General features: G+C 50.1%; 1 protein-coding gene across 3 annotated transcripts in view; it reads right to left on the bottom strand.

Annotated features, from left to right (window-relative positions):
• Positions 1-12,087, bottom strand: part of AKNA (AT-hook transcription factor) — a 58,320-nt gene that overhangs the window by 32,884 nt on the left and 13,349 nt on the right. For all 3 annotated transcript variants that reach the window (XM_012112383.4, XM_042242828.1, XM_042242830.1), the window contains 3 exons: positions 8,910-9,296; positions 4,465-5,531; positions 2,482-2,556 (listed from right to left, as the gene is read on the bottom strand). In XM_012112383.4, the coding sequence (XP_011967773.4) occupies positions 2,482-2,556; positions 4,465-5,531; positions 8,910-9,183 (1,416 nt within the window). In that variant the 5' untranslated portion in view covers positions 9,184-9,296. The remainder of the gene's footprint in view (positions 1-2,481; positions 2,557-4,464; positions 5,532-8,909; positions 9,297-12,087) is intronic.

The raw sequence follows: 12,087 nt of genomic DNA, 5'->3' as shown, positions 1-12,087 counted from the left end.
CCAAGGGACTCTCAGCAGCTCAGCCTGCAGCTTAGCAGCAGCTCAGCCTGCAGGGGCAGTAACACTTTTTTCTCTGTGAGCTGGCCTCCTTGGCGAAGGCTCTGAGCAAGAAGCCATCCTGGGGTTTCCCGAGCTTGGACAGAGCTCTGGACACAGTGAGAGGCCCGGCTGGAAATTCAGCTCCCCAAGCTCTGCGGACCTAGTGAGGCCCCTCCCCACTCAGGCTCCACGTCCTTCTCAGCATGCTGGGACGTGCGTCCTGCCTGTACTGTTCCCCAAGGCAGGGAGAGGATTGTTCTGCTTCCAGCAGAGTTGAGCTGACCTATACTCACCTTTCTCTTAAGGAGAATTCTCAAGCCAAAGAATCACTTTTTCTAGAAAGCAAAAGCAGGTGAGCTAATGCTACACCACTCCTGGCCTCTTCTACCTTCCCTTTTCACACACTCGGGTCTGGGATACCAGCCAGGCTGGCGTCCCCACATGGTGAGTCCCCACTGGGTCGGGGGAAATGTCCAGGAGGTGCACATGGCTGTGATCCCACTGCTCATGAGTCCCCCTGCTCATGCCTACTCTGTGCCTGGCACATAAGGGCACCCAATGAACACCTTCATTTTAATACCATTAATATTCTCTAATTCTTAGAAAAGTACTTCCAAAACCCAGACTCATTTCTTTCAAAGAGTAAAGGAGGAAGGTAGGAAAGGAGGGAGGGAGAAGATATTCTCAGCCTCTGTTCTTGACCTTGACCTTTGGCAACCTCTGCCCCTTTTGGGGTCCTGATTCTCCAGTCTGTGAGACAGGGGACCTGATGATCAGATCCTTTCTCCTTGGACCTTCTAGGAGCCTATGACAGTGTGGTTTCTCCAGAAGGGATGTCTCATCAAGCCCCCTCAACAGTCCTCCAGCTCTCTCTTCTGCCCCTGAATCTGACTCAGAGAGCTGAAAGAAGCCTTAAGACATGGGGGTTAGGAGGGGGCAGCCCAATGGCTCCCAGGAGGCCTGCTGTTGTTCAGTCCCTAAGTTGTGTCCAACTCTTTGCAACCCCATGGACTGCAGCACTCCAGGCTCCCCTGTCCTCTATCTTCCGGAGTTTGCTCAAATTCATGTCCATCGAGTCAGTGATGCTATCTAACCATTTTATCCTCTGTTGCCCCCTTCTCCTTTTGCCTTCAATCTTCCTCAGCATCAGGGTCTTTTCTAATGAGTTGGCTCTTTGCCTCAAGTGGCCAAAATATTGGAACTTCAGTCCTTCCAATGAATATATTCAGGGTTGATTTCCTTTAGGATTGCCCAGTTTGATCTCCGAGCAGTCCAAGGGACTCTCAAGTGTCTTTTCCAACACCACAGTTCAAAAGCATCAATTCTTCAGCACTCAGCTTTCTTTATAGTCCAACTCTCAGATCCACATATGACTACTGGAAAAACCATAGCTTTGACTACACAGACCTTTGTGGGCAAAATGATATCTCTGCTATTGAATATGCTGTCTAGGTTGGTCATAGCTTTCCTTCCGAGGAGCAAGTGTGTTTAACCCCCTTTTACAGTTGTGCCCAAGGAGGCCAGGATAGAAAGGATCTGCCTGTGTCAGGAGGATATGGGGACGCGGGGAAGTCTTGCTCCTGGAACAGAGCCCCTCCGCTTTCTCAACGTGGCAGCCTTGGAAACACGTCATGGAAGAAGAGTTGCTAGATGGTGGAAAGCAGCTCCCTGGCAGGGAGAGGGTCTCGGAGCAGGATGGGGGCAGCCTGGGTAGGGGCCCTGAGAGAGGAGGCAAGTAAGAGGGAGGGTCTGCATCTCTGCACCCCAGCTCCCGCCCCTCCTCCACTGCTGCTTGATGAGGCAAGAGGCCGGTAGTCGGAAGCAGGAAGCCAGGAGGGACTGCGACAAGTCCCACTTCCTGCCTCACCCCAGAAAAGGGGAAGGTCCCAAGTGCAGCATTCACAGCCTCCCCTAGATGAGTGAGGACTGGGCAGGATGTGGGGGGCAGGTTTCCCCCTTCACACTCCCCTCTCCCGCACTAGACATTCAGAATGGGGGGAGAGGCTGTGGGTGAGAAGACAGGGGAGGAGAAAGGCAAAGGGGAGTATCAGCCCCAGTGTTTGAGCAGAAATTCTGCACTACTCCTTTGGGGCTCAGAGAGTCCAAGTAACTTCCTTAAGGTCACAGAGCTAGTCAGTAATGGAGAGAGGAGTTGCACCCAGGTGGTCTTACTCCAGAGTTTATCTAGAAGGAGAGCTTCTGGTGAAATCCCCAGATTCTAGGATTCGAGGACTCAGAGCTCATCAACAGCCTGGAGAGGGCAGGTTGCCTCCCCAGGGTCACAGAGTGACCCCATGGTAGAACAAGGAAGGACCGCGTCCCATAGCTCCCGGGTCTCTGGAGGCAGGAGGCAGTGGCTAGGGAAAAGCATCATTTTGGGGGGCTGGGCCCACGCCTCCACCCCTCCACCCCTCCATCCCTCCACCCTACCCGGCCCAGTACCTTGGCCCCGAGGCGCAGCTGGTCGATGGTGTTCTCGGCCTCAGCGTACTTGGTGAGGAGCTTGTGGTAGTCCTCCTGCGGGAAAGGGGGCAACGAGGTCATGCACCAGGCCTCTGACTGTGAGATTCCCCCCACCCTGGGAACCCACTTCCCGAAGGGGGCCTCTGGGTGCCTCGGAGGGAAAGGGCTCAGTAGTGGCAGTTCAGCAGACCCACGCAATACAGACCCTATGGCCAAATTCTGGAGGGTCAGAGGCTGTAGGACCACTCATCCACCAACCTGTCTATAGCCCTGACAGGGGTGATGGCCTCAGGGCCGACTCACTGCGATGCATAAGCTGGTCACAGAGGATCTCAGCTACGTGCCTATCTATCTGAACTCTCTGCCTGCATGTGTCTTTCCCATGCCTCTACTCCCAGGAGTTAAGTAATATGTGCTTAGTAAATATTTTTGCATGGCTGATTGAATGAACCATCCAAGGGTCCATTGGTAGGAAAATAGAAGACTTGAAAATCACAGTTGCATGTACTCAGAGTTACAACTTGCCATAAACAAAACCGAAGTGCTTCTTAAAACTAGTCATTACAGAGGAAAAGCAAAAACAAATGTCACTGGTCACCTTTGAAGGAGGCCGGAAACTGACACATTGTTCTGAAAACTGGTCATTAGAAGGACAGAATCCAGCATTTCTCTCGTCTTTCCCATGTGAATGAGCCCTTGGTAACCAAATAGTTGATGAAGGAAAGTTTTATTTTATAGAAGATTTCCAGCAAAAAAAAAAAAAAGCAGGGTACTACCACTCTGTCAGCCTCAGTGAAAGCCTGGATCAAGGTAATGACCATCAGTAGTCATTAACATCACAAATGAGACCAGCAGGCAGTTTACGCCTCCTGAAGGCACCACCTATGACGGGCTCTTGCCAAAAATCCCTACCCACATGGAACTACGATGGGGGGGGTGGGGCGGGAATAAGCAAATGACTACAACCTGGAAACACCTCTAGTTCTAACTGGGCAAAACACAGGACAAAGAGAGGACAAGGAGACATATGAGAAGATATCAGAGGGTGTGTCATAAAACCCCAGAATGTGGGAGACTCCACAGGACAGAACTGGTTCCTTTAACAGATAAATTACACAGAAGAAAGAGATTTGGCAGAAAATGCAAAGAAGGGACTACCCTGGCAGCCCAGTGGTTAAGACTTTTTGTCTTCAAATGCAGGGGATTTGGGTTTGATCACTGGCTAGGAAGTTAAGATCCCACATACCCCTCGGCCAAAAAAAAAAAAAAAACCCAATAAAGACTTTAAAAATGGTCCATCCACGTCAAAAAAAAAAAAAAAAGGCGAAAAAGGCAGAAAGTGATGGTGAGAGACTTGAAGGCACAACAACCAATACCTGTCTGAGCTGTGTTTGGATGCTGATTCAAACAAACTGAAATAAATAAGCCATTTATGAGACAAAGCGGGAGATGTGAATATTGACTGGACATTGGTTAATATGAAGGAATGGGCATTAGGTTTTAGGTAGGCCAATGGTTATCTTTAAGAGAGATTCCTTATTGTTAGACATACACACTAAAATATTTGAGGGTTAAATGATTTGATGCCTGAAATTTGCTTCAAAATACCCCAGGAGTAGCGGGTGAGGAAGAAGAGGTGAGGCCATTGATGAAAAAGGTAGATATGGCTGTGTGATCGGGCTATGGGGGTTCATCCTGCTATTTTATCTCTTGTATGTTTTGAATTTTTCTTAGCAGGACTTGAAAACAAACACAGCCTATCCTTATAGCATGAGTGCAAAAACTGCTTTTTTTTTTTTTAACAACAGGCTTGGGAGTATCTTCATCGCTGGGGGTGCAACACTCCCATCACAAGCAAGGTGCTCATGGATGGGCCCCCCAGATCCCCCAGAAGCCCCCCATCCTATCCAGCCTCCAACCCACACCAGCAGGTGCCTTGGGGTGGAAGTGAGTCAGGCTTACCTGGAGCTGATGGACAAGCTTGGTGGCTTGCTCAGGTGTCTGAAATTCTTGGGGCACCCTGGTGATGGGGTGGGTAGGAGGTGGGTTCTTTCCAGGAGAGACATCTCCACTGCTCAGCAGCACCTCCCGGACAATCTCGGCAGGAGACTTGAAGATCAGTGGCTTGGCAGGGCCCTCGGGCAGCCTGCTGTGGCTCCTGGCCTTGGGGGGGCGGTAGCTCTCATCTTTGGGGAACTTCACCCGGGGTCCCACCTTGGAGAAATCAGGGAGCGGGTAGTTCAGCCGCCCCCGGCCATACTTGGGGGGATCAGAAGATGAGTGGCCAGCCAGAGTGGCTCCCGGCCTGGGGGGTGGTCTGTCCTGCCGAGCTGGCCGAGGGGAGGGGTTGGGAGGGCTGATGGAGCCTGTGAATCGGGAAGGGAGTGGCTTAGGTGATATCCGTGTCTGCTTCCAGGACTGGTCCCCAGGCTGAGGGCAGGAGAGGCTGCTGGTTTCTCTCCTCCATCTATCTGCAGGACATGGGAGGCTCTGGGCGGGTGGTGCTGAGGATCCCTGGAATTCCGTGGGCGTTGCCAGAGCAACACTTCCTTCAGTTCTGTCGTTTGGGTTGAGGAGGTGGTGGCTGGGACTCTGGGGTGAAGTTTCTGCCAGGGCAGTGGGCTGGGGGACATCAGTCCCTCCTTCCCAGGTAGAATCCAGGTTGTCACTGGGGTGGTTGAGGCTCACAGTCCCACTGCTCCAGGACCTGGGCGAGCGGAAGTCAACAGTTGGGTTGACCTCAGAATGTTCTGGAAGTTTGTCTCCACTGGCTTGTTTGCTAGAAGCCATGCAGCCTGTGGGCTGACCCCAGTCCAGAGCAGTGGGGCCGGTGCCCCCATGGTCCCCTGAGCTGAGAAAGGTCTCATATCCCAACCTTGGGGAGCTCTCTCCAGCTTCCTGGACCTCAGAGCCTTGCAGAACCTCACTTGGATCCTCTTTGGTCATGTCCGGTTGAGGATCCTGCTGGGGGAGCCAGCTGAGAGGCAAGTTGGAACTTTCTGGGCTGTCCTCATCCTCTTCTTCAGACTCTGGAAAGACACATCATGGCTTTATATACACTAGAGCTGGACTCACCGAGTCCCATTACCTAGGTCATCTCAACCCCTGGGCTTTCATTTTCTTAATATGAGGTGATGGCAAGAAGCCCAGTAAATTCCCCCATATGGCCAAATATTTACCTACTACCTCCTCTGGTGGTCTCAAAGGTCCTCCAATCTCAGTCCTTAAATCTGGTCGTCCCTCTAGTGTTTCCTGTCTCAGCAAATAGAAACATCACCCCATCCAACTGCACAAGGCAGAAAGCTGCAGGGTGTCTTTGCTATTTCCCTTCCCCTAAACCCCACAATCCAACCTGTCACCTGCTCCTGTCCTGGTTACCTCCTAGGGTGCTGTCAAACTCACCTACTGCCCTAAAGTCTAGAACCACCAGCTTTGCCCAAGCTGATATCCTGTCTTGCCTGGACCACTGTAGCAGCCACTTAATCATCTCATCCTCCATCTGACAATTCACCAGTATCTTCCTGTTGTTCCCAGGACAGAGCTGAGCCTTTAACATGGGCCGAAGGTCCCTGTCTCCATCCCCCATTAGCTCTCCTGTTCCAGATCTTTCCACGGTCCCCCTCAGTCTTTCCTTGGTCTAGCCATGCCACATCCTCTCCTGCCACAGGGCCTCTATACATGCTGACCCCTCTGGTAGGGTCCTCTCACCCTCTCTTTGCCTAGTTAACTCTTATTTGTCCTTCACACATTAGCTCAACCTTGACCTCATCAAGGCAGTCTTCTCTAACCTTCCTAACTTAGGCCAAAATCTCCCTTTTACAGGCTTTCACATGACTGAACACCTCTATTTGGAAATACTTATTATAGTGGCAGCTTTCTATTTATTTATGTGATTGTTTCATTAATATTTTCTTCCCCCACTATACTGTAAGCTCCATGAGGACGAAGATACCCTCTGCTTTTATTTACTATTGTATTTGCAGAGGAACTGCTCAATATTGGTTGACAGAATAGAAAGAAGGAAAGAAGGAAGGGAGGGATAAAAGACAATAATGCCTGTAAAACTCCCCCCAAAAGGATAGTTGTCGGGATTATTATACAGTAGGTGCTCAAGAAATATTCATTCATCCATCCTACTCACCCACCCTCCCGCCCATCCATTTGTCACCCACTCATCCATTGATCCCAGAAGGAAATGGCAACCCATTCCAGTGTTCTTGCCTGGAGAGTCCCAGGGATGGGGGAGCCTGGTGGGCTGCCGTCTATGGGGCCGCACAGAGTTAGACATGACTGAAGTGACTTAGCAGCAGCAGCATCCATTAATCCAACCATCCATCCTTCCAATGATCCATCCATCCACCTACCCACCCACTCATCCATCCATCATCCACTCTCCTGCCTATCCATTCATTACCCATCCATTTACCCACTCATCTACCTATCCATCCATCCATTCACATATCCACTACCCACTCACCTATCAACCACTCACCCAATCATCCACTCTTCCATCTATTTATCCACCTATCTGCCTATCCACCCACCCATCCATCCATACATCCATCAATCCATCCATCTATCCATCATCCATGAAGTCAATGCTTATTGAGCACTTACTCTATCCTAGACCCCATGTCAGCCTCTGGCACAGATCGAGAGTTTCAGGAGATACAGTCTGGGTACCACCAAGCACAGACCCTCTGCTCTGGCAGATGCAACTTTGCCATAATCCTTATGTCACGCTTTGCTCCCCTGTGCTCTTTCCTCTAGCCTTGGCACTTCTATATCTTTCCACTCCTTAAAATCTCCTTTAGCAAGTCTCTTTTGTTTACAGCAGGTTAAGTAACTTGCTCATGCAGTGGCTCAGAGCAGTTCTGGACTTAGAAGCAAGGTCCCAGCTATGAAGGCAAGTTACTCTCTGCTGATGGGGAACATGCGGTGGAATGAAGAGGTTGGACTTTGGAACCAGGCAGCCGTGGATTCATTCCTGGCTTTTCTGATCTCTCACAGGGCATCATGAATAAGAAGTTGAACTCTGTAGCGATCTTTATCTGGAGGCTAGTCTCTCCTACTGGCAGAGGGCGGCGAGTAAAGAAGGAGACACGGTTTGCACTCTACCCAGCCCTGCGCCTGGGACAGAGTAAGGATACAGGACGTGGCAGCAGCTGGTACATCACAGCAGGGGGCAACCCCGTGACCTCAGGGAGAGATCCCATTTGCCATTCCCTGAGGAGAGCTCAGAAATGGCTCCCGAGTGGGTAGCTGTGGGCAAATCCCACTTTACAAAGACCTGGCCTGAGGAACCTGGGGTCACTGCACGATCTGCTATAGGCCTGATGGCTTCTCTGACATCCATGAGGGCCCACCTGATTGCAGAATCCTAAGACGGGGGTGTTTCATTCATATTCAAATGCAGTAGGCACAACGTAATCAAGCTCAATGGTATTATTACTCCCATTTCACAGATGGGGAAAATCAAGCTTCAGAGAGGAGAAAGGACTTGCTGAGCCAAGCTAGGAATTTAGTCTCAGTTGTTTTTGATGCAAAGAGAACGGTTAGTTTAGAAAACAAGGGAAGCCAACATTCTCGTTGCTAACTGGGACTTTAAAAAATTGTAAAAATGGGCATAACCCCTGAACCAGGCAATTAAAATTATCAAGGTTATTATCAAATCAGGTGTGCAAAGATAGTCTAATGCCATATCTCTGCATTATTTGTAATAGCAAAAAACTAGAAATTACCCAATGCTCAGCAGTAAGAGGATTGGCTCAACAAATGACAGAATGCCCACACCATGGAATTCCTAAGCAGACATTAGAAATGATTTGTGGAAGAATATTTGATAAGCTGGGAAAGTGCTCATATCTATTAAGTTACAAAAAAGCAAGCTACAATATAGCTTGTAGAATGTTCTATATTCATATCACATATATATATATTTTTTCACACATATGAAAAAGAGCAGCTCTCTGGATAATGAGTAATTTTCAGTCTTTTTCTATTTTGGTTTGTTTTTTCTGCAATGGACAATATTGTTTATATAATTTAAATCTTTAAAAAAATTTAAATTATAGGCTTCATAAAGTGGATAATCAACAATGTCTTACTATATAGCGCAGGGAGCTCTGCTCAATGTTATGTGGTAGCTGGATGGGAGGGGAGTCTGGGGGACAAAGCATACATGCATATGAATGACTGATCTCTTTGCTGTCCACCTGAAGACATCACAACATTTTTAATCAGCTATAGTTTAGTATAAAATTAAAAGTTAAAAAAACATTAAGCATAGACTTCATAGATTTTAATTTAAAAAATTTCTGAACTCCACACTCACTTCCCACCTCTCTCCCGCTAGGAGGTGGGATGTTTGGGGTACCATTGTGGCATTGTAGGGGACTCAGCCTCACCCGCTTCTGCAGACTCTCCAGATTCGGGAACCTGGCAACCAGCAGGCCGTGAGTCTGGGCCCCATGTCAGTGGCTGCAGGCACTGCTGGGCCCGGCGGAAGTCCTCCAGGAGCTCGGGGCTGCTCGCGGTGGGGAAGGGTCCCTCCTCTTCTGAGCTGCGTGTGCCACTCTCATCAGCATCCTTTCCCTTTTCAGCCCAGGCCCAGCGCCGCCGCTGGGGCCCCTTCCCCAGGCCCGGCTCGACCCAGTGGACCTCTGTTCCAGAGCTGGCCATTGGGCCTGGCCTGTGTTTCACCTGGGCCCCTTCATCTTCAGGAGGTGGAGCTGCCCCTATGGGCACCAGAGTCCCCACTGGCCCGTCTCAGCACCAGCCATCCTGCTTGTGGCCTGTCGGGGACATAATCAAAGGGAGACCATGAGTCCTCGAGCCCCCTCCTGTCTTCAGGAGCAGGAATCAGCAGCAGGAACTTTGCAATCAGAAGCCCTGGTTCAGTCCTGGCTCCAGCCCTTTGAAGCTGCATGACCCTGACCCAATCATTCCACCTTGGATTCCTTCATGAGTAAAACTGGGGTAACAATTCTTCTTTCCCTAAAGAGTTTTGTAAAATGACATGAGATACAGGATAAGGAGCCCAGAGGTCAGCAAACGGCAGGGTTCCCTGTGTGCTGTGATCATGTGCCAGGGTCCCCACGTGGGCGCTGGGGCACAGGCCCTGCTCACGTGAGAACTGAGGGTCCAGAGGTAGCAGACAAACACCCAGCAATTACAAATCCAAGTAAGAGTGATGGGGAAGCCCAGGGAGGGATCCCAGGGGCCCAGAGCTGGCCCAGGAGGTCAAGATATAGGTCCCATGTAGAGAGCGTGTCCTCTGGGAAACTTCCTGAGCCCGCTCGGGTAAGAATCAAGACTGGGAGTGAGGGAATGGTGAAAATAGCATTCCGGTACCCCAGATAATTGAAAACAGGTACTCAAATGAATACATGTACACACACTTTCCTAGCAGCACTGCTTGCAACCGCCAAGAGGTAGAAACAACCCAGACGTCCATTCATGGATGAATGGACCACCGAGTTGTAGTCCATCCACACAGAGGCATATCATCCAACCACAAAAAGGGATGAACCCCTCACACACGCTACAGGGATGAATCTCCAAAACAAGATGCTCAGTGAAAGAAGCCCAACACAAAAGGCCACAAGCTGTATGATTCTGTCTATAGGGAATACCCACAATAGATGAATCCACAGAGAAAGGAGACTAGTGCTCTTAGCTGGGGCAGAGGGCAGAGGGGAGTGACTGCTTAGCAGACATAGGTGTCCTTTTGGGGTGATGAAAATGCTTTGGAACTAGATAGCAGGTGTTGCACAATTTTATAAATATACTAAATGTTGCTAAATTGTTCACTGGGAAGTGGTTAGATTCATGTTGTGAATTTCATCTCAGTTGGAAAATAAAAAAGAGCATTCTAGGCAGAGGACCATCAAGTACAAAGGCCTGGAGGCAGGAGGGGGCACATGGACATGGCTTCCTGATGGCTGTGCTATTTGTGGGCAGGGGCTGGGGCTCTGAGAACAGACAGTGTGGGCATGAGACGTGATGACCAGACCCGGGGGGCCTCTTGGGTCCTGTTCAGGAATTTGCAGCATATCCCTGACTTGGGAGAGCACCCAGAGGTGTGGTTACAAGTTTCACTCCTGCTGCTTGGGGAGAATGAACCAGAAAGGAGAGCCTGGCTACTGAGGGCGCCGTGGCAAGGGAAGGATGGCTGGAGAAGGGCTCCTCACCGCCTGCCTTCTCTCCTCTCTTCTTTTCCCTCTTCTCTTCTTCCCTCCCATCTCCTCCCCCCTCCTGCTATGGCCAACACCCCCAACACTCCCTCTGAGTCCTGGAAACACAGGGCTGGCAGAGCAGTGGCATGGTCCCACCCACTCTGCAGATGGGGAAACTGAGGCCCAGAGCGAGAAGGGGCCTTGCCTGAAGCCAGGCACAGGTCAGGACAAGGTTGTCATGAGACGTCACCTTCAATTCGGGTCCTGGCTCTTCCCTCCATACCCTGGGGACAATGAGAATAACTCCAGGCCTCTCAGGACAAATTTATCTGTGTTTGTTCCTGCAGCCTCATGAGCGATCGGGTCCTGGTCAGAGCCTTGGTTTTTACCTTTGAGAAAAGCCAGCAAGCAACAATTTCTAGACAGAGTCCCCCAGGGATCAGCGAAGCCCGAGAAAGGCTGCCGCCTACTCAAGGGCTGGTGTAGCAACACTGTTCCCTCTCTAGTCTCGGGGTCCTCACCCTCTTCCCCTGGCCCAATTATCTTCCCTCCTCCTCGAGTGTCCCCCAGACCACCCTGTAAGCCTCTGCGTGATCCCCACCACACAGGCTGGACCCTCTCTGTGCCAGCCCAGACAAGATGCTTTACTGCCTGTTCTCAATCTGTTCTCACCCCAAACAGGTAAGGAGGTCAAAAGAAAACTAGTTTTCAAATGAGAAAACTAGACCTCAGCATGGAATAGTGACGTGGCCGAGACCACCGGGCTGGTTAGTGACAGCAAGATTGCAACTGTCACCTGTGGACACAGTGGGGGAAGGAGAGGGTGGCGGGACTGAGAGAGCGGGACTGAGAGAGCGGCACTGACTCGCGTATATTGCTGTAGACGACGAGGCCGCCGGTGGGGAGCTGCTGTGAAGCACAGGGAGCTCAGCCTGGTGCGGGGACAACCTCGAGGGGTGGGATGGAGCTGGGCCGAGGAGGGAGGTTCAGGAAGGACGGGACCTGGGTCTGCTTACGGCCGATTCACGTCGTTGTGTGGCAGAAGCCGACACAGCATCGTAAAGCAGTTATCCTCCAATTAAAGTTAAAAAAAAAATTTGTAACAATCGACTTTGGCCCAGTGAGGGGCCAATTTTTTTTTTAAAATCACACACTCACCATTAAATATATATTTGCTCATATACCTAATACATATGTATTTCTTATAACATTATCCACATGACTTCTCACATGAACACATTAAAAAATATATATATAATTGAATTTTTTAAAGATCTAATAGAAAACAAATATTTGAAAAGGAAGTTCTAATCCTTGCTCCTTATACTCTCTTGGGGGGCCCGGTAACCCTCTTGGAAATTCCTGATAACTAACTGAACTAAGCGCTCGTACAAGAGGCAGATTCACG

The sequence above is a fragment of the Ovis aries genome, chromosome 2 (genome assembly GCF_016772045.2).
Source record: "Ovis aries strain OAR_USU_Benz2616 breed Rambouillet chromosome 2, ARS-UI_Ramb_v3.0, whole genome shotgun sequence".
Classification (NCBI taxonomy): domain Eukaryota; kingdom Metazoa; phylum Chordata; class Mammalia; order Artiodactyla; family Bovidae; genus Ovis; species Ovis aries.
The sequence above is the reverse complement of the archived record's forward strand: the minus strand, read 5'-3'. Positions and strand labels throughout refer to the sequence as shown.